The 23,344-nt window shown below is 41.9% G+C and overlaps 1 protein-coding gene across 6 annotated transcripts in view; it reads left to right on the top strand.

Moving 5' to 3' along the window:
* Positions 1-23,344, top strand: part of RAP1GDS1 (Rap1 GTPase-GDP dissociation stimulator 1) — a 100,459-nt gene that overhangs the window by 41,426 nt on the left and 35,689 nt on the right. For 3 of the 6 annotated variants that reach the window (XM_033160488.1, XM_033160486.1, XM_033160485.1), the window contains exons 3-5: positions 8,354-8,476; positions 11,984-12,109; positions 21,621-21,767. In XM_033160488.1, the coding sequence (XP_033016379.1) occupies positions 8,354-8,476; positions 11,984-12,109; positions 21,621-21,767 (396 nt within the window). Of the gene's footprint in view, positions 1-8,353; positions 8,538-11,983; positions 12,110-21,620; positions 21,768-23,344 lie in introns of those variants that run through there. The other 3 variants (XM_033160490.1, XM_033160491.1, XM_033160489.1) reach the window with 3 other exon arrangements.

Here is a 23,344-nt window from a genome sequence, read left to right as displayed (position 1 = left end):
CCCACCAAGGAAATGTGTTGGCTGATGAGGAATGGAGAAATTTGTCCCTCTGCTAGGCTAGTTAATTTAAAAAGCAAAACAAAACAGGTCATAACTTTTTTGGCTTTGTGTATAAGGTTGATTATAATCCCATTGTCTTCATTCTGCATTTTGTTACCAGTTTCCTGTCTAGGTACTAGCAATGACCAGATGTGCTTAGCTTCAGAGATGGCGCTACATATTTAGCCTTCAGAGCAGGAGTGGGAAACCTTTGGCCCACCAGATGTTACCCTAGCAAGCATGGCCAGTAGCCAGGGATGGTAAAAGATGTGCAATATCTAGAGGGCCAAAAGTTCCCCCATACCTGCATTAGAGCATTCTTCGGAAATTAGATTTTCAAGAAAGTAATCATTACCTATAAGTAGTAGGGATAAGGAGACTCCTAAGAGAGAATCAAATGACAGTAGACAACTAGATTTAGTATTTTCCCATCTTGGCTTAGATGTAAAAATGAAATGAAATAAAATAAAATAAAATAAAAATAGTGGTTATTCTAAATAATGCATGTTTGAAAGTTTGGAGTAGGTGTAATTTCCTACATTGCCGTTGTACCTAGATTCTTTGCAGCCAAACCAAATATTCTAGAAATGAAGACTCGAGTTTTTGAGGCCAAATACCATGCTCCACATTGTCAAAGAAGTAGTTCTGGAATTCTCTTTGGTAGTGTTTGTGTACAAGCACATGTATGTGTTTATTTTAAGCAACTCCTTCACCTGAATAGGATTCTGCGGTCCTTTCCATAGGTTTGCCAAGTTTCAAATCAGCCTTTGCATGGGTGAAAGCCAAAGGACACTTATTAATAAGAAAGCATCCAATCACTCAAGGCTTCACAAAGGAGAAAAACGCAGAGAGGCAACAGTTCTCCATTGTTGGCACTTTGGGTTCACAAGTTTGGTTACATAAAAGTAGGCACATGCGTGAAAATCAGCAGGCAGTGTTGCTCATCAGGTCAGATTGCATTATGCTGATGAAGCCCTCTGGATTAGCAGTCTGAGTCAATGTTTACAGCAGTGGCTAGAAGGCAGAAATGTCCATCATTATTCCAGATTTCCCTCGTTGATTTGCCCCATCAGATTTTAGAGGAAGAATGCCCTCTTGTCCCTCCTCTGGTTCTAGTTAAACTGGAAGTGTTGCAGCCGGTTGCTGCAAGGATGAGATACGATAAGGATTAGGCTACTGCACTCAGTATGAACTTAATAAAAAAGCAGCGCTGATAATCCTTGCAAGAAGTTGCTTAAAAGTTGTCAGACACTTACAAATTGGGCGTTGCATTAGCAGGGGCAGCAACAATATTAATTTATAGCAAAGGGCTGCTAAACTGGTCTTCATTGCCTGTCAAAGGGGAAATAGAAAAAGGCCACTCTTCACATTAGTAAAAACATATTTAATAATACTCACACACCCCCACACAGAGCATTTGTAAGTTGTTGCAAGACATTCTGGCTGGAGTCTTAGCCTCCAGCACTTATCAGTCATTTGTCAGCAGATAGATGTTTGCAGAGAATAGCACCATGATTATTTTCAGACTATTTCTAGCACCCTTCTGGGAAAAGAGCTGTAGCCCTGTGGTAGAGCACCTGCTTTTCATGCTACAGATCCCAAGCTCAGTTCCCAGTATCTTCAGGTGGGGCTAGGATGGTTGCCTGCCTGAAACTATGGAGAGCTGTCTATATAGGAGCAGCTGCTGGGCTAGATAGACCAGCGTTCTTACTACCGGTATGTCCCAACATTATCTCCATAGACAGGTGCCCATACCATATGACAATATTCCCAGTTGATAAACACAAATAACTAATATTTAGAAGTGTTGCACGTATAGCCTTACAGCAAGTTTCTAAGGCAGGGCTATCCGCTCCCCCATATTGCTGGTGGAGCGAGGGAGACTGAGGCTGTGAGATCATGGGTTGCCTAAGGCTACCCACTGCATTTGTGGCAAATACAGTGGTACCTTGGGTTATAGATGCTTCAAGTTACAGATGCTTCAGGTTACAGACTCCGCTAATCCAGAAATAGTACCTCGGGTTAAGAACTTTGCTTCAGGATGAAAACAGAAATTGCACGGTGGCGGCAGCGGGAGGCCCCATTACCTAAAAGTGGTGCCTCAGGTTAAGAACAGACCTCCAGAACAAATTAAGTTCCTAACCTGAGGTGCCACTGTAGATTATAACTGGGAACTTCAGCCAGCTCTTGGACTTGACTCTGCTACACCAGCTCTTGCTAGTTCACCTGTCACACAGGATGCATCAAGGTCCAACTAGGCACAACTCTGGAGGCCTTTACAATGGTGGTAAAGTGGACAACCCGAATGTCTGGGCTACAGCACGCACCAGCACCAGTCTGTTGTAAAGTGCTTGTTTTGACCTATTGAGCCTCAGAACAGCTTAGGACCACAATACCTCAAGGAGCACCCCTCTCCATGTGAATTGATCTGGACTGTGAGATCATCCTCTGAGGCACTTTTTTGTGTGCTGCCTCCCCGAGAGTTACGGAGGGTGGCAACATGAGAACAGGGCCTTTTCTGCAGTGGCTCCCTGTTTGTAGAATGCATTTAGGCGCCAGGCAAAAGCGTTCCTCTTTCAACCTTTTAAATGTATTGTGGGAGGCAGGATTATTGGTTTGTTTTCGGCTTACTATTATTATGTATTGCCTGTTTTTAATATTGTAATGTTACGTTGTGCACTGCCCTGAAAACTATGGATGAAGGGCAGTACACAAATTAAACAAGCAAGCAAGCAAATAACAATTGTAATCCAAAACATCTGGAAGGCCCAAGGTTGGGGAAGGCCGCATTTCTTCCCAACTCTCGTTTCGTTATTACCGTACTCTTATTTCCTTGGTCTTCCTGCCCCTATACTGTGTGACGCAGCCTCTGTAACACTGAGGAGCTCATTTTGTCATGCGATGCTCCTGTTTCACTTCACATTCCCAACCCACCTCACCTCACCCAGGTCCCTACGAGATTTGGTTCCAGTCTGCCTTCTGCTCTGCCACACAAAACGTCACCATTGTTTGTTTATTTTTATTTGTTAAAGCCTGTTCCTTATGGCTTCAGACGTCCATTGCTGAATGACCTTGGCCCGTGTGTTTTTCAAATCTGCAAGTGAAGAATAAGAAGGAATGTTTTTAAATATTTCAGCGGTTAAATAAGGACTACTTAAGCGCCTGAGGGCACTGTCTCTAAAACACAGCTGATCCTGTCATGTTTCTCCTTCCCTGTCCTCTCTCCACCCGCCAACATTGTTCCCATTTCCATTTCCAGTTGCTTCTGCTGTGAGAATACTCATTCCTGGAGAATCTTTATTCAGTCATTCTCCCTACTATGTATTTTTCCTTTCTGTGTGAGGGATAGAGGTGGGAATGAGCCCATTGATCCTCCCTCCTCATGTAGGTCCACGTTGCAGTGGTGTAGTGGTTTGGGGTTGTCTGGGATCAAATACCTGTTCCTATTTCTGAAGCAGGGTCCCTGTCTACAGTGTTCTAGAACCACTCAACCTGCATGAAAGGGGGGTTTTTTAGCTACTGTATGCTCCCATTGCTCTGTCCCAGCTTCTGCCAACCTAGCAGTTCGAAAGCATACCAGTGCAAGTAGATAAATATGTACTGCTGCGACGGGAAGGTAAATGGCATTTCCGTGCACTCTGGCACAGTGTCCGTTGCGCCAGAAGTGGTTTAGTCATGCTGGCCATGTGACCCGGAAAGCTGTCTGTGGACAAACCCCGGCTCCCTCAGCCTGAAGCAAGATGAGCTCTGCACCCCATTGTTGCCTTTGACTGGACTTAACCATCCTGGGGCCCTTTACCCAGAGCTAAACATTTAGGAACACTGAAAACACAAGGTGCTTCAGTTTCAAGAGAATGGTGTGCAAGTTCTGTTACATAAAACAGAACTTGTATCACTCTAAAGAGAGATATTGAAGCACTCCAAATCATTTGCCCATGTATGTGCATAGAATATTGCAGAACTAGCTAAAGGGCAACACCTGGAGATCTACACTGATCCTTGCAATGTATCTCTAATCATTAGTATATTATTGTATAATCTTAGAGGGGTGTGCCTGTGATAGCCATGAAGAGACCCTGCATTTCCTAATTTCCCACTACACGACTGGCAGGGAACCTGCTGCGCTCAAGGAAGTTCCTTATGCAGGAAGATCTGAGATCTACGGTAAATCCCTCAGGAAGCCTAAACAACAACAACAACAACAACAACAACAACAACAACAACAACAGGCTTCCTTCTTCAGAAATTCAAAAAGGTTGTCTACTGCTGCCTTGTGGGTCTGCACAGACCAAAATACAGGTGAAACTCGAAAAATTAGAATATCATGTAAAGGTTCATTTCTTTCAGTAATTCAGCTTAAATGGTGAAACTTATATATGAGATAGACTCATGACATGCAAAGCGAGATATGTCAAGCCTTTATTTGTTATAATTGTGATGCTTATGGCGTACAGCTGATGAGAACCCGAAATTAACAATTTCAACTTTGGGGTTCTCATCAGCTGTACGCCATAATCATCACAATTATAACAAACAAAGGCTTGACATATCTCGCTTTGCATGTCTTGAGTCTATCCATATATTAAACTCCAGTAGCTAATGAAAACAATTGCTTACATAAATGGACTTTTACATGATATTCTATTTTTTTCGAGTTTCACCTGTAATGATATTGTCCCACACCATCTATGTGTGTTTTTCATGAAGGTTTGCCATGCTTCAGATTTAGTGTGTGAGTGTAAAAAGCTGTGCAGGACCCACATAGCTGAAGCTTCCCACTTCAGCAGGTGTCAGATGATATTTACTGGGAGAAATAAGTCTGCCAAAATGTTGATTTTCTTTGCATGCCCTCTTATGCTAAGAGGAGGTGATCTGGCATTCCACTTTCTTTTAGAAGTCCTTTTGAGTCTGAGTCATTGTGTCTTACTGGTGTTTGCTGATCTCAGTCAAATAAATCAGAGCATCCCTGCTGCACAAAACTAACCTGAGGCAACAGTTTAATTTTATTTTCTTTGCTGCTTTTCAGGATACATTTTATACCATTGATTTAATTTGCACACTTAACAAGTCCATCAAACCGTGGGTGATAAAAGCAAGTCAATACCGTGTTAAGGTTCTCAGTGGTGCAGTGGGTGGGATCATATTATTGCATCTTGCATGCTAATTGTAAATAATAGCGTAGGGACCAGATTGTACAGACAATCCCTACAGTATGGGAATCACTCATCTGCTCCTCTTATTGAAAAGAATAGGAGTTGCACAAGGCAACTGTCTGCAATAGTAACTCCCAGTAGATTGTGTCCAGTAACTTCCTCTTAAAGAGAGGGGGGAAATACAAGACACAAAACCCTGTCACTTCTTGTAGTTCAGACACTGAAATTTAAAGCATCTATTTCTCTCTGATATGTAAGAACTCATTGTGGCAAATATTTACATGTGTTTTCTCTCCTATTTATTACTGGGAATTTGTATATTTCTAGACCTTCTTTGAAAAAGCCCATTATTTCTGAAGTAGTAGAGTTGACATCAGTTCAGTGGGTGTGGGTATATATATGTAAGTTAAGTGGTCGATGTGCATAATAACTGGCCATTGTGCACATTTACTAGGCCTCACAGAGAATGTGCACCTAATCTGTCTGTGAAGAGGGAATTGTTTGAGATTATGCATAATGACCAGATAATATATAAAATTCATTTTCTTCCCACATTCCCCAAGGCCTGCTGAAGATTATGTATACTGACTGGGAAATGTACACAATTGCTCTTAATTGACAGATTATGTGCACATTCTCTAAGATTCCTGGTGAATGTGCACAATAGCTGCTTACTACATTTAAGTTGGGACGCAGGTGGCACTGTGGGTTAAACCACAGAGCCTAGGGCTTGCTGATCAGAAGGTCGGCGGTTCAAATCCCCGCAACAGGGTGAGCTCCCGTTGCTCGGTCCCTGCTCCTGCCCACCTAGCAGTTCGAAAGCACGTCAAAGGGCAAGTAGATAAATAGGCGTTTCCATGTGCTGCTCTGGTTCGCCAGAAGCAGCTTAGTCATGCTGCCACATGACCTGGAAGCTGTACGCCGGCTCCCTCGGCCAGTAACGCGAGATGAGCGCCGCAACCCCAGAGTCGGACACGACTGGACCTAATGGTCAGGGGTCCCTTTACCTATGTTTAAGTTACATTACCCCTAACACAGAGAACAAGGTGTGTGCTGTGCAGAAGAGGCCAAGGTGTGAGAAGGGAGATGGAAAGCTGTGGTAGAAACTGCTGTGACCCTGTTTATGCAAAAACAATACCCTGTGTGCTGGGCTTGCTGTGTGTGCACCCTACATGGGGAATGGGATTGCCCCAGGAGCAAAACACAACTAAGGCTGCATGCTCTCCTATAAGTAAGCCTTGCTGAATGAAGTTGGACTTCTGAGTAGAGAGAGAAGCTGCTTTTTACCTCTATCGTGATTACAAAATGTCTGTGTCTTATTTTTTTAAAAAATTCAGTTAATATTGAGCATATGTCTGAGCCTAAGGCCATTTAACATATTGGAGCTATGTTATTCTGAAAGCAGATGAAATAAGACACCACGGGTAGCCTTTGAGCTTTGCTCTTTACCTGCACCCTCAGAATTCTGAAGATGGGAATCTGACCTACCTCATCTCAGTGGCTGGAATGGTGGATTTAAAAGCAGAACATTTGCATTACTACTCAGTTCTGAATCTCACTCAATAGCCTTGGGGAAATTCATCATTTACCTTACCTCACAGAGGTTTTGTGTAAGTAAAGCACCCCTTTGAGAATCTAGGAGGAAGTGCAGGAAGTTAATATACCTGAGTAAAACCAGTTTAATACAACTTGAATCCGCAGTTACTGTTACCACAACTGAACCACAACTCCCCTAATGGCTCTGTCAGGGATTTCCCCTAGCTTCTAGTTTTGTTCAGACCTTCTCCTTTTATATGCACAATAGGAACACCCATCTATTTTTCTACTACTTATACCAGGTTATTTAGTTACCAGTAGGCCACTGAAACCCACAGGAGTGCTGCTTCTTTGAGTTCCAGTGATACCAGAGGCCTGTTCCACAGTAACTCAGCACAAGGCTTTCAGTATGGCTGCCCCTGTTTGATTGACCAGCATTTTTGTCCAGATATGATGAGTCCCCACTATCTGCATTTTCTGGAAACAATTGAAGACTGTTTTGTTCCATCAAAGTTTCCCAGGTGGAGGAATAGGTCTCTGCCATGGGCATGCTTTCTGAATTGTTTTAAAATTCATTGCCTGCTATTCTTTGGTGCTGTTTTTAACTGTTATTTAGTTGTATTTTGTGCATATATATGGGGAAAGTGATTTAACACCACCACATTTGTCCTGCAGTATTAACTATAAATGATTTCAAAGTTTCCTCTGCATGCTAGGCCCTGCTGAATGTCATGGTGCTCCTTATAGGGTAGGGACCATAGATCTATGGTAAAGCACATTATTTGTGTGCCGCAAGTTCCAGTTTCAGTACTTGGCATTTCCAGGTAAAAAAAAAAAAAAATCGGGTAGTAGGTGATGGAAGAGACCTCCGCCTAAGACCCAGAAGCAGCTTCCCTTGTAGACAATGCAGGGCTGAATAGTCCGATGACTTGGTATGTAGGACACCTTCCTATGTAAACAAAAAGGCAGTTTTCAAATAGCAATGCATCGTTGAAACATCTGCATCTTTGGGTATCACAAGAAGAACCTGCTGGATCAGGCCAGTGGCCCATCTGTTCCAGGATCTCGTTCTCAGAATTGTTAACTTAGATACCCATGGGATGCCTGCAGGCAGGACCTACATCAGTGCAGCAGCACTGTCTCTTCCTCTGGTTTCCAGCAGTTGATGCTCAGGCTCATACTTCCTTGGACAGTGGAGGTGGAACATAACCATCAGGGTTAGTAGCCATTAATAGCCTCATCCTCTATTAATTTGCCTAATTTTCAAGCCATCCACGTTGGAGGCCATCACGGTTTGCAGAAGCAAATTCCATAGTTCAGCTACACACTGTGTGAAGAAGTCTGTCCTTTTGTTTTCCCAGAATTGTCCAGCTTCCTTGGACATCCTCAAGTTTTCTAGTGTTATGAGAGTAGGAGAAAAAGCTTCCTCTACACCTTGCATAATTTTATACAGCTCTGTCACGCCACCTAGCCTCCTCTTCTTCAAACTAATGGCACAAAGGGTCATTCTTTGGTTTTGGTGTCAAGATTTGGAATTTCATTTTAGGTATGAAGCTTTCAATACCTTTTCATTAACCTGCTACTTACCACTCAATTCTGTTTTGCATATATTCCTCTCTTTTTAGATACAGAGACAAGTGAAAAAATCCAGAAAAGTGGGATCCTCCAAGTGTTTGCAAGTCTGTTGAATCCGCAGTCCTCCTGCACTGCAAAAATAGCTAACGTCATAGCAGAAGTAGCCAAAAATGGTGAGGTTTTCCACAAGGCCTTTTCTCCTGGAACATCTTCAGTTTTGCAGCTCACTTGTCAGTATGTTTTACTTCATTTATGTTTTCATTTTATAGAATAGATGCTTTTCATTTCTCTTCTTTGCCTTCCACTGCACTCTTTTTTTTTGTTCTGTTCTGCCTTGATAATATATTAGTTCTTAGTCATCCATTTGCCAGATACATCAAAGCACTTCAGAGTTGCAATTATTTTATAATGCTAACTGTTGTGAAAATCCCACGATCTGTTTTTTTTATTAGGCAAAGCTAAATGACGAGACTTTCACAGTTTGAATTTGCAGGTGTGACTGCAGGCACATTTGTGCATGTCTGGTGAACTTTATTTTAACACCATAAGTTGTATTAATGCACTAATTTGGCATTCATTTTCAACTTATTCATATATACATTTATCCACACTCCAAGAAGCCACTTGTCATAAAAGCCTATTGCTGTTTTGCCAAGCCTTTAATTTTTCCCAAAAGGTCTGCTAGGGTCATTCCAATATCACAAGTGTATACTGTAAAAGAGGACATGAGCGAAACTGTTGCTGCTGGGAATTTCAGAAGGGCCTAGCATACTGATCCCAAATATCTCATGATGCTATCTCTTAAGCTGCTGCAAGCTCCTGTTATTCTCCCTAGGCTGCTCTGACTTTTGCGCCAAGCACTAGCACAAATCTCATAGGGGATGGTTGGGAGTGAAGCAAGTCTAACGTTGCTCTGGTAACTTGTGCAGAGATTTGATCAAGCAATGATAAGGATGCCTTATCATTGCTTGAGGTTCCACAAAGTGATGCCTCTCTTCCTCTCCCATGAATTAGCAGGTTGTTATGGACTGGGCAGCAGAGGCAGTTCAAAATATTGCTCTTGAGGAGGTGTGATGTAAGGGAAATAATTACTCGTGGTTTGTTGTTGTTTTTGAACATTCTTGCTTGGAAATCAAACCAGTCAGTTTCTACCCGCTACTCAAGACTGTGGTTCTGAAATTCTGGTCCTCCTTTTTAACTGAATGCAGCATATCTAAATTGCCACAGCTTCCCAGAACAAATTGCCCTGTAAGGAGACAGCAGTTTATTAGCTATGTATTCAAAGCTGCCAAAGGCCACATTCAGCACCTGTGACTCATTTTAGCAGGTGTTGCACACTGGCATATGAACATTTTTATTTTTTTTTAGATGTTCAGTTCTAAATTATTCAGACCGTTTTTTTTACAGAGACAAAAGTTGTACGATGGCAAACATCCATGTATTCCAAAGCACAAGCCCAGCCTCAAAATTAGCCACTTATTCAGAGTGGATGACCATTGCCTCTAGTTACAGGTGGGTAGCCGTGTTGGTCTGCCATAGTCAAAACAAAATAAAAATTTCTTTCCAGTAGCACCTTAGAGACCAACTAAGTTTGTTCTTGGTATGAGCTTTCGTGTGCATGCACACTTCTTCAGATACACTGAAACAGAAGTTGACTTGCACACGAAAGCTCATACCAAGAACAAACTTAGTTGGTCTCTAAGGTGCTACTGGAAAGAATTTTTTATTTTGTTTTGACCATTGCCTCTAGGTGAGCATTAAAGTGAAGAAGCATGTCCTGCCATTTCGTTTGCAGCACCAAAGTGCCCTCTTCATGGCACAAGTCTGGACAGTAGAATTGTAGAGTTGGAAGGCACCCTGAGGGTCTTCTAGTCCAACCTCCTGCAATGCAGGAATCTCAACTAAATCATCTATTACAGATGGCCATCCAACCTCTGCTTAAAAACCTTCCATGGAAGGACTCCATAACCTCTCATGGGAGTCCATTCCATTGTTGAACAGCTCTTACCGTCAGAGAGTTCTTCCTGATGTTCAGTCAGAATCTCTTTTCTTTTAACTTGAAGCCATTGGTTCAGGTCCTACCCTCTGGAGCAGGAGAAACAGGCTTGCTCCATCTTCCATGTGACAGCCCTTTAGATATCTGAAGATGGCTATCATATCTCCTTTCAGTCTCCTCTTTTCCAGGCTAAACATACCCAGACTTTATCATCTTGGTTGCCCTCCTCTGCCCATGTTCCAGCTTCTTAAATCGTGGTGCCCAGAACTGTCACATCCATACCATATATTTAAAGCACACGGCTTCTCCCTCCCCCCCAAAATCCATAACAACCTACAGTCCCCACAATTCTTTGGGGTGGAAAGCGAGAACCACATGCTTTAAATGTAGTGTGGCTATGCAGAACTGCTGAAGCATGGAGCACCTGAGCCACAACAGTGTCGCTGCTGTTGCCGACTGCCTGCCCTTTTCTTGCAGAAGGACTAGCTACTAGAAGTAGAGATCCCAGTTGCCAGAAACTATGTGTGGTGATTTCATTGCTGTGCATGTTGCTCTCCAGGCTTTTATCTGGTCACATACATACAGTATTTGTAAAGCACATTGATTACGTAACCAAAAAAAATCATTACAGGGTTGCTGCAAGGACTACCATTAGATAAAAAAAAATCCTCCCAGTAGCACCTTGGAGACCAACTAAGTTTGTTACTGGTATGAGCTTTCGTGTACATGCATGTTGTATCTGAAGAAGTGTGCATGCACACGAAAGCTCATACCAGTAACAAACTTAGTTGGTCTCTAAGGTGCTACTGGAAGGAATTTATTATTATTATTTTTTTACTACGGCAGACCAACACGGCTACCTACCTGTAGCTACAATTAGATAATGCATGTGAAGTACATTGAACACTTGAAGGTACTGTACAAATGCTAAGTATTAATATTATTTCTCCCGTTGCTTTTTGTTTTGTAAAAGGAACACCAAATGACTTTCTAGAAGCCTGCCATGGTTAGGTGGGGAGACCCCATGGTCTTTGTCTAAGTCCATCCATCTAATCTCTTGGAAGAAATTGACTCTTATTACTACCTAGATCCTTGAAGAAGTATAATGTGCAGCCCACTGTCTGCTTTCAGCTGTAGCTTTGAAAATTGCTTTAACTTTCCTCTGTGGTTTAATCAAGATCCTGTATAGAAGCAAGAGGTTTCCTTTGGACACAGGGATGCAGCAGCCTTTAAATCAGGTTTCCTTTAACTGGGTTATTTAGATCCTCTTTAGTGAACAGAAGTGGGCAGAAGAAAAGTTGCTGGTGCTTTCTTGCCTGTGTTTATTGCTCCCAGTATATGCTTGATGTTTTAATATTTAGGTTTTTTTAAAAAATAAAAAAAATAATGAAGGATATTTAAAATACTTTTTATTCTCACCAAAGGAATCTACAGCGGGCAGTCAATATGTAGAATTTGGAACGTGCCCATAATTCCTGGGGTGCTTTTGTTGCTGTTGTTGGAACTAGACTGTTTTTCGGTCTGTACATAAATTAGTTCTCATACAGAGAAGCAGCTGCAGTGCTTCTGGTATGTGTGAATTTGGAAAGGAAAACATTTGCTGGAGGAAAAATGGCTCTCTTAACAAGAAATAATCAATCCTCAGCAACTAGCCTTTAATTAAACCTCTCTCTGTGGCTTGTAGAATTTATGAGGAACCCGTGCGTGGATGCTGGCCTGATCCCACCTCTGGTGCAGCTCTTAAACTGCAAAGACCAGGACGTGCTTCTTCAAACAGGACGTGCCTTGGGCAACATATGCTACGACAGCCGTAAGTGTTCAAATATCAGTGTTTTGTTTTTGTTTTTTTTGTTTTTAGTTATTAAAAAAAGACTGGTTCTTGTTGTTCCATTTTTTCTTGTTTTGTTGTCAGCAGTACTGATTTCTGCAAGACATCTGTGGGTGCTGTCACAATTAAGCCTTGCTTGAATGACAGGCTGTCAAAAGTCCCATATTTTTTTTTAATAGAAGCAGCCAAATCATTGGCAAATATGGTGGGGTTTTGTAGACGTAGGTAAAACCGCTGCTTCTTTTTAAAATAAATTTTAAAAATGCAAAATCCTGATTTTGTTTCTGTAGCTAAAGCTAATGGGGAAGGTGTGCTGTCCCCCCCCCCCGATAATAAAGCTCACATTAGATTCACATTTGGGCTCTCACTGATTGCTATATTTGGCATCACAAGTGAATTGCTGGCACCATTTTATAGTGCACCTGCATACTGGTAGTATGAATTAACAGTGTCTGGCATATAGAAAGTCCTGCTTGGTAGCAGAAGGTTAGAGGAAATGAGAAGCCTGAAACAGTCAGGTCTATAAATCACAACCCTGTATAGTTGACGCTTGGCTGTCCTCAGTATCCATCATGTTGCAGCCCCCAACACACCAGTTGCATGTAGGCAACACATTTCGATAATCTATTCAGATGACACTATTGTTCCGACATACGTTATAGATTGTAGATGTGCAACCTGCACAGCTATCCTGGATGTTAACATTTTGAAGTAAACCCTTCTTGTTTAGAAGTCTGAAAATTTTAGGTTACTAGACAGATTACTGTAAATCAGAGTTGCGGAACCTGAGGCCCTTCAGACATTGCTGCACTACAAATCACGTTTAGGTAACTCACCAGGTGTGGTAGAGCAGCTGTGCTAGCTTCCCAGCAGGTGACTTGCTGTTGCTTGCTGGGAAGAAGAGGGGTGAGGCAGCGGTGGGGGGGGGGTGTTCCCTGCTGGTGTATTTGCACTGCATTGATCTGCCCACTGTCTTGCCTCTTTCCCTGCCAGTAAGCACAGCAACCCACCTGCTGGGAAGCTAGCATAGCAGTTCCACCCCAAGCAGCAAGTCACTTCTGCTCCCACCATCCATGATCACTAGCCATGCTTGCTGGGGGTGATGGGACTTGATAGAACAACCATACCTGAACAGCCATAGGTTTCCCACTCCTGCCTGCTGTAAATGCCACTGTTTAATAGTACCAGCTTTCCCATATAAGAGATTTAGTTTCCCCATATTAAAGGTAAGGATGCATTTTTTATTATTATGTAGATGTATGTATATATTGATGTGTGCAAAAAGAAAGTTGGAATCAAAACAAAAAAAACAGAAAACAGTAAGCAATATCAAAGTATCCTGGCCAGAAAAAGAGAGAGTGACTGCATCACTGAGAGGGTTCACTGGATGAGGATTATGAGAGGAATAAAAGTATACTTGCTAATGGAATATTGCTGATGGGATCATCATCATTTTGCTGTCAAAAGTTTTTATCTTTCCCCCTTGGAATTGATCAGTTTTCCCTTATTGAGCATGTTATTTTTGTAATTTTATTTTTTACTTTGCTTAATTTCTGACATGAAGTGCAGTGATTCAACTTCTACACCCATTTCTCAGTATATGTTATGAACAGTAAAAAAAAAAAAAAAGCATCAACAGCAGCATTGATGATTACTGCTATTACCACTGGGTTACCATGTCAATTCTGGAATTATTCTTGCATGGTGACTCAGATTTTCCAAGTGGGATCCTATTTTGCATATGTTTCTGTATGCTGTGATGTGGCAGTCAGTCCCTGCATTATGTATGCTGTGATGTGGTAGTCTCTGCCCCCATATAAATGTTGATGACGGTGAAGGGCAAATAACAAGGGGAGAAGTAAGGAGACTTGAAGAGTCCAACAGAATCTTTGAAGCCATGGGATGGTTTATGAGGGAATTGAAACAGGCCTTAATATAGTATCTGCTTGCTTGCACCCTTCCAACCTAAGGGAGCAGTCTTGGGAATTGTGACGCATCAGAATGACAATTCTCAGTTTAGATGTCTAGCTGCTGACTCAGTTTTCAGCTTCATTGTCATGGAAATGACAATGGACGCCCAGCACAATATGTAAAGCTTCAGAAATATTATGCTCTGTTCAGAGAGTGGCAAGTAGGCAGTGTGACTAGTCTCAATCCAAAGTATTTGTAAGAGAAGCAGCTACAGCATTGCAGAGGCCCCCGGTTTGTGGTCACATATACATTTATAAAACTTCCATCAACATTATCAAAATGCAAATTCCAGGTCAATTACAGAAATTAACCATATTTACAAAAATCATTCTCTTGTTTAAAATCAGAAAATGATTCTTATTTGTTTATGGACATTTTCCATTAGCAATGGTGGCAGACCCTTCTTGTCAAATTTTGATACTGTCAGCCACAAATCACATATGATTAGAATGGCATCCATGTACCCCCCCCCAAAAAAAAAACACAGCAGAACATGTGCTATTTTCCTGTCATCTGGACGCCATTTCAACTAGTGGATGTACGTAGATATGTTCTCTGTACAGACAAAAGAAAGCCCTACTTCACAAAATTCATAATTAATGAAATTCATTGTCACAGGAAGGTTTTAAAGGGCAGATTCGCAAAGGGGAGGTCTACCATGGGCATGCGGACACTCCAGATTCATAAAGCATTGTGCTACTGATAATCATCTGCCAGGGAACAGCATTAAATGGTGTCTGTTGTCTTTGTGCCCTGGTGCTGGCTTCCCAGCAGCTGATGGTTATCCACTGGGGGGAAGAGAAGCTGGACTTGATGGAACCAGTAGGACTCTTCTTACATTCCTAGTAATCACTTAATTCTTATGAAATGCCTTTTTGCTCCAAGGCTCACCACAACTGAAATATGAGCATTTCTTGAAAGCAGAGATCTTTTAAATTACCCTAGCATTTGGCATCTTGACAAAAGGAGGAAGAAGCTGTTCTTAGTATTTAGCTGTTGGTATTCAACTATCTTGATGCTTGGGATTGTGTGGAATATACTTTTAACATTTTTCTTCTTCAAGAAATCTTCTCTGACCCTGCTCTGAATAGAATTAGAATTCCTAGCCTAGCACAGTTTTAGAATATTTAAATATACATATCTTGAGTAACTGTCTGCTTAGTTGAGGTGGTTGCCAATTTCAGGCCCATCCGAGTTTCATTTGGGGGCTTTTCAAGTCACATTGCAGGATAAAGGATGGTGATTATTATTATTATTATTATTATTATTATTATTATTATTATTATTATTATACCCCATCCATCTGGGCGGCTCCCATAGTAGTAGTAGTAGTAGTAGTAGTAGTAGTAGTAGTAATATGATCAAACATTTAAAACTTTCCAAAACAGGGCTGCCTTCAGGTGTCTTCTAAAAGTCAGATGGTTGTTTATTTCCTTGACATCTGATGGAAGGACGTTCCACAGGGCGGGCACCACTACCAAGAAGGCCCTCTGTCTGGTTCCCTGTAGCTTCACTTCTCACTGTGAGGGAACCACCAGAAGGCCCTCGGCACTGGACCTCAGTGTCCGGGCTGAACGATGGGGATGGAGATGCTCCTTCAGGTATACTGAGTCGAGGCCATTTAGAAACATACTGGGAACCAATGTAGGTCTTTCAATGTGGTCTTGGTGGCCGCTCCCAGTCACCAGTCTAGCTGCCGCATTCTGGATTAGTTGTAGTTTCTGGGTCACCTTCAAAGGTAGCCCCACATAGAGCGTGCTGCAGTAGTCCAAGTGGGAGATAACCAGAGCATGCACCACTCTGGTGAGACAGTCTGCAGGCAGGTAGGGTCACAGCCTGTGTACCAGATGGAGCTGGTGGATAGCTGCCCTGGACACAGAATTAACCTGCGCCTCCATGGACAGCTGTGAGTCCAAAATGACTCCCAGGCTGCGCACTTGGTCCTTCAGGGGCACAGTTACCCAATTCAGGACCAGGAAGTCCTCCACACCTGCCGTTATGTTGACACTGACTATGATGACCAGGTACCAGACCCATAGCACATGAGGTGCCACTGAGGGCTCTAGCTGGTCTAGCTGTATTATATTTGCACTGTGGGCTCCTAAGAATATGGACTAACTCAGAGCCAGCATATTTTCTCCCTGGAGAAAAGATGGGATGTAAATGAAGCATCCTTTCTACAGCTTCTAGGACATCTGTAGGACTTGGGTTTCCCCACCAGCTGCTGGCAAAGCTTCCTGGCCTTACACCTTCTAATTTCCTGCACATTGTTTTGATCTCAGCAGTGAACAAGGCGGGGAAGTGGAGGAACAATATTCATTTGTTTACATTTTTTTTCAATGAAAGCATCTCTCCTCCTTGCAGAAGGAATGGCTCTTCAAATAGGGGCTGAATGAACAGCAAGGGCAGGAGAAAGTGAGAGAGAGACTCAAGGTTTCCCCCCCCCCCCCATTTTCTTTGCACAAAATAACTCTTCATCTTTCCTGGTAAGTAATGTGGCACCCCAGAGACTAAATGTTCAATTGGTGACTTCATCAGGGTCTCTAAGGTACCACAGCACTTTCTATCCTTTGGTTTGTTTTGTTCACTCCTTTGCAAGCCAGCCTTAAAAGTAGGTGTGCTTTTACCTGCACCTAAGTGTCTGGAAATAAAGGGACGCTTTATGGATCAGTGGCAAAGACTATGTTTTACCGAAGTTCCCAAGTTCAAGCTGCGTAGTCACACTCAGTGTGAGGCAGTGTAAAAGTGCATTTTGAGTGCAAATGCATAACTTGAAGTCTGTGCCCCCTACTCTTTAAAGCTGGTTCTTAGAGGATGCTAGACTAGTTCCTTTAAACAGGGCTAACAACCCAGGGTGAACTTGATTTTACTTGGGAAACCATGGATTAACAAAACCTTCATCAATTCTGACTTTTACTAATTCCAGGATTTATGAGTAACTTGCACCCACAGACTCTGGCCCTTAAACTTACAACAATACGTACCTCCCTTTCACTTCACCTGCCTTCCACATTAAACTCTAAAAAGACCATGGAAGTTGTGTATTGATAATTAATTTGAGCCTCTCCTGGTCACTGGGGAATGTATACCGAACAGTATAACATTACAGTGATGGCACTCTGTGCTCTTCTCTCCCTGGCCTTGTTGAGAAGAGTGTGATATTTTTAATTGAATGTAGAGACCATGTACAGACATAACTGCTATAGATGGCATGCTCTACAAAGACCACCCCCGAAGACTATTTAAAGAGGACAGCAGATACAAAATGTGTCAGTGCATACATTAATGGGATATGTGCTCGAAGCATTCAGAGCTTGTTACCTAGTGCCTGTGGATGAAGCAGATTATTCTCTCTCTTGCAAATTAATTTTGATTTGTACATTCTCTTTCTTGAAACTTTTATTTATAAAGCTGTAGTTAAAATTACTTAGCCCTATCACAATATAATGTAGACAAGTAAGATTATAATTAGCAGTTTGATTATCTTTGGATAAAAGCATGACTGATTCCCCCCCCCCCCCGGTGAATGGAAGCAGGGCAACAGTGGCCTCAGCAATTCATTATTATGCATTTGCATACATTACCATAATGGAGAGAAAAGTTATCACACCACATTGTAATTAGGCACAGCTTCAAGGCTTCAGTTGCTTTTCATCTAACCTGCTTACTGTAATCCTATACCCAAATTGTTTTACCTGGGAGTAGCCCCATCAAACACGAGGAGGTTTTGAGTAGACATGTATACATTGCACTCTAAGTTAACTATACAGTGAATTTTTAATGAGTGCATCGGCTTTAGCCTAACACTTCGCATTGGGGTTAGGGGCTTAACACCCACCCACCCACCCACCCACTATTTGCACAGAATAACTTCTGGACCATCCCTGTCTCAGATGTATCCTGGCTGCTATGAATAGAGCAAACATGAAGCAGGATAGAAAACTGTGGACACCAGTTCTTTAGAACCATGGGATATTTCTGACTTTTGGAAATGCCCAAAACATAACTCATTGGCGGAAAACATGGGAACAAGTTTTGCCTCTTTCTCTCTTTTTCCTGAGAAGAGGGAACAAAAGGCCTTCTTCTTCTTCTTCTTCTTCTTCTTCTTCTTCTTCTTCTTCTTCTTCTTCTTCTTCTTCTTCTTCTTCTTCCCCCCAGTCATGGCATGAAGAAATTTACATTTCACCTTTGTACAGCATAGTTTCTACATGCACCCCTCTCTATCCTCCATCCAGACAAGCAAGAATCATTATCAGAATTTGAGGACACATTCTAGGCAGGCAAGAAGGAGAGTGTTCTGCAGTGCCACTGCAGGTTGTGGCCTTTGGAGATATGGGGCAGTTGAGGAGAGGGGCTGGCTGTGGGAGAGTCCAAAGCGCCAGACAGAGAGGTCGGTGTGTGTGTGTGTGTGTGTGTGTGTGTGTGTGTGTGTAGAATGCATTTGACCTCGAGGCCTGAGGTTCCTTGACCTTGTGGTACTATGTATTATATTTGCACTGCGGGCTCATCGTGTTTGATTTTCAGTTTGTGTTATTTGGCATTGATATCTGAGAACCGCATCTTAACAAGATTTTATGGTTTCATTGCTTCGAAAAGCCACTCCCACGTCTAGTCTGGCAGCGTGAAAAGGTTTTATTGACATGCCCCAAATCTGAAACTCTGGAGACACCCTCTGTTTGCAAGCATATGAATTCCCCCCCCCCAATGTTCTGATTTTAGATATATGCTAGAAACTTGCAAAAGCAACCATTGACTTAGAATTAAAGCTGATGAAACAACCCTGAGAGTTCACCATTAATATGTGCAACTGGAACAGAATAACTAAATCCTCATCAAGTAAAGGTTTTCAGGGCACTCTTCTTTAGGACTGGAAATATTTTTCTGGGGATGTAAAATTCTTCTACAGGGCTGCTTTGGGAGACTTTTGAAGAGTAAAATATTCTTGAGGTTACAGGTGGGTAGCCGTGTTGGTCTGCCATAGTCAAAACAAAATCGAAAATTCTTTCTAGTAGCACCTTAGAGACCAACTGAGTTTGTTCCTGGTATATTCTTGAGGTTTATGGAAAACTATACTTCTAAGGAACAATTTTTGTTCCTTCTGCTGCTCTCCAGTCCTATTAAATGCATCCTGCTGAGAAATATAATTTAAAAGTGATCCACCACAGTGATGCACAAAAGTCCAAATTGCTCAGTAAAAATAATGGAACGATGAGCCTCGCTTTGTTTTTAATTTCATCTCTGGGGGTGGTGGCGAAATATGCTCATATTTATTGGTTTCACAAATGTTTGTTTAGCTAATTGGTTCACTCCTGAGAAATGCATTGCATAAAGTTTAGCACATTAACAGATGATTATTTTTTTTTTAAAAAAAAAAGCATAACCTATTCCTTCACAAAAATTGAAAGGAGCAAGAATAACAGAATTTTGAAAGATTTGCTCCAGTAGTTCAGTAAGATTGAAGAGATGAGACAACAAAAACTCATCCAGTGTCCCCTTTTTAAAGGAATTAGAAGTTTATTGTGTCTAAAGGGAACTGTGTTATTTTATATATCCCTGAAGTATATACATTGAAAAACTTTATTTAAACCTCACCCTTTTCTTTTCAGAGTTAAATGATCTCCTTGGCCATCTGAGGCAGAATACAGTTGTAGAAAGTGTTTTCTTTGTTTCTATCAAGTCCTTCTACAAACAGTGGAGCTGAGAGTGGAGTTAGAACTCTTTGACTGTTCCTGAGAGTAAATGGAATTGTTAATAAATAGCAACCACATTGGTGTATGTCTAAGTAGTCAGACCTGTGAGAAGGTGAGATGGAGAGAAGAGTTCAGGAGTCTGGAAAATTAAATGACTATTAGCTGAAACATTCAGTTATGAATAGACTCTGTTCCCAACAAATGAATGTAAAACTGATACAGTGGTACCCCGCTAGACGAATGCCTCGCAAGACGAAAAACTCGCTAGACGAAGGCATTCGTCTAGCGGAAGGCTGCCCCGCAAGACGAAAAAGTCTATGGGGCTGCCTTGCAAGACGAAAAATTTTCGTCTTTTTTTTTTTCCGTTTTGCGGAGCGCGGCTGTCATTGCCGCTCCGCAAGACGAAAAACCCGCTAGACGAAAATTTTCGCAGAACGAATTATTTTCGTCTAGCGGGGCACCACTGTACTCCATTATATACTATGCAGCAGTGGAGGGGCAATGAGGCCTTTGCAGTGCACCAACAGAATTGGCTCTGCTGCTAACATTTGTGTCATGTTGACCTTGCTGCTGTCTTGCCCCTCAACCCCCCCCCCCAATATTTCCAATATTAAGTTTATACCTTTCTCATCGCTTTGTGGTATTTCTCATCACTTGAGCTTAACCACAAACCTTAAGAACAACGTGCACCAAATTTAAATATTCTCAAGACGAATTCTATTGGGAACTGTAGTGATGCAAACTGAAGCTGAGAAAGCAGTTTGTTGTGTTTACAAGCAAGCAGTACATATTGTTGTTTGCTTTCTAAAAAAAACCTATTGCGGGTTTTTTTAACAACTACCACCACCTTGCAAGCTGCTAGAGAAACATGTTTTGCGTGGGAGTTCACTTGGCTGCTAAAATTGACAGGGTAACAGTCAAGGAAAGAATAAGCACATTCTGAACTTGTTTTGACTGGGGATCACTGAGCATTTTTTGTGGAATACTCTGGGACTTTGGGGTCAGAAAGGGAGGGCAGATAGCCTGCAATTAGCATCATGTGGCATTCTCAATTTACAGTGTGCTTTTTTCCCTTCAAGAGAGATATACACTACTGGTCTGAACATGGAGCTTGCAGTCAAACTCTCTCTAACAATTTCCTCTCCCCAAATTTAGTTTTATCAGGTTGGATCCAGAGATGAATGAGTGGAATTCCATTCATGGAACAGAATACTTTTGGCTCCCATGGACAGAAGGGAAAGGCTGCTTTTTGTGGATTTCCATTCCCCCCAATTGATTAACTCTTTAAAAAGGTGGCAGAGTCTACCTGATTTATGGTCCTCAAGCATAGTTGCCATACAAACTTTTGCTATGAAGCAGCATCTATCTGTGTTTGGCTCTGAGGAAACACCAATGCAATCCTGTGTCTACTCAGAAGCAAGTCTCATTGAGTTCAGTGGCATTTACTTCCAAGTGAAAACGTACTGGATTGCTGCTCTTTATCTTCTGCCTTCCCGGTGAAGGAATGATTTCCCAGTCCTTCAGCACACTTGCCTGGAGAAAAAATAACGCAAGAGCTGGTGGCATGATGGAAGGGTTGAGTGGGCCTCCTGGAGAGGATGGGCCTTGGGATTCTCCCCAGGTTTATGTCTTGCAAGAAATTGCCCTTAAAATAAGGTGCCTGTGTAGCAGCCTATCCCTTAGGCACTTGTGTAAATACTTTGCCCAGTCCATGCTGTGATTACAGTTGCGCTAATTATCCAAGACCCATCTACTTTTTATGACTATTGTTATATTTGGAACTCTTAAGTGCCTTTTTAATTTTATTTTTAACTTGACTCTTTTTTTTACAGATGAGGGCAGAAGCGCAGTTGACCATGCAGGTGGGGCAGAGATTGTAATAGACCATTTAAGGTCACTGTGCAGTAAAACAGATCCAGCCAGTGAGAAGCTCATGACTGTCTTTTGTGGCATGCTGATGAACTATAGCAATGAGAATGGTAAACAAAAATCCTAAGAAACCCTTTTCTCTAAATACACTATACACCTAGGATTTTCTTCTTTAATATATATATATATATATAATGTTAAAACCAGTACGCAAGAAAAGTTGCTATTTTAATTACAGGTAAAAAGAGTGTTTCCCATTGTATTAGCAAAATGATTGTAAATATCAGAGTAGTGAATATATGTTTGTCCCTGTTCAGATCCTCATGTGCAGTATATGTACAAGCACATAGGGCTACTGTAAGCAAATGAGGGGAGAAGCCCTCATTCCAATGGAGCGAGCAATTTTGCATGTGAAAAAGAAAACTCATGCAGCTTTGTTTCCTGTGTTGAAATGTATGGGGCAACACCTCACACGCAGGGGAGCTCTTTATTTGCCAGTGGGGTGTCGTGAAGACATTTTCCTGTTCCCCATGGGAAGGAACTGTTGCGCACCCCTACAGAACTCACGTGGCCCAGTTTAGGCTTGACATGGCTGCCTTCATAAACCATGGTTTAACAGTGCTTACCAAACTTGGGTCTCCAGCTGTTTTGGACTACAACTCCCATCATCCCTAACTAGCAAGACCAGTTGTCATGGAATTGATGGGAATTGTAGTCCAAAAACAGCTGGAGACCCAAGTTTGGGAAACATTGGTTTATAATGTCAGGAATTAACATCTGGGTTGAGCCAGTGGCGCAGTTAGGGCAGTCATTCAAGGCTTCATAGACATGGGTTTATGAAACTGGGAAAGACTTTCTGAACTGGGCCATTGAGTTTATGATGCCAAGAATTAGCCTTGGGGCCAAACTCCTCCCCTTTCCCCCTCCATCTTGCTCCCCTCCAATTGCACACTGGCTTCACTATCAAGATCCTGGCTTGTATTGCATCATGCTTTGTTTGTTTGTTTGTTTGCTTGCTTGCTTGCTTGCTTGCTAAATGACATTAAGCCAGAATTTCCAAGTTTTGACATAATGGGAGTTTAAGGCTTAATGCAAGCCAGGAGCTTCATGCTACAACTAGGGTGCATGAAGTTTCAGAAGACGTTCTGAAGTGGGCCAGTAACAATCAAGCCAGACCCCATCTGGCAGCAGAATGTGGGCAACTGGTTTTTGTCCAAAAGGATTGTGTGAACCTTCATAAATAGTCCTTTCATCACTTTTCTTAATAACAAATATGCTTCTTTTGCTGTTCAGTGCATTTTATGTATGGCACCCAGCTCTGCTGCTGTTGTTTCCCATTCTATGAAGTCTTCTCATTAACTTTTTTCTATCTGCAAAATGGTTTTAGCTTAATAGATTGCTTCTGTCTTTGAAGTGGTTCCACTGACTCCCTTGAATTAATCTGAGGAAGAGGGAGAGCTATTATTTCTAACAGACAGGGCGATTGGGCAGCCCAAGAGGATAGCCCCCCTGCCCAATCTCTTGAGGTTCATTATTAAACTGGCATTTTTTCCTAATCACCTGTGAGCACTTTTCTAAATAAACTAATTAGAATATAAGCTCCCAGGTAAACAGTTTTTGAGCAGTCCAAACAATGTATAAATATTAAATGAGCTACTTATTCAATCCAGGAGAAAAATCTGCATTA

The sequence above is a fragment of the Lacerta agilis genome, chromosome 9 (genome assembly GCF_009819535.1).
Source record: "Lacerta agilis isolate rLacAgi1 chromosome 9, rLacAgi1.pri, whole genome shotgun sequence".
Lineage (NCBI taxonomy): Eukaryota > Metazoa > Chordata > Lepidosauria > Squamata > Lacertidae > Lacerta > Lacerta agilis.
This window is presented reverse-complemented; position numbering and strand designations above follow the sequence as displayed.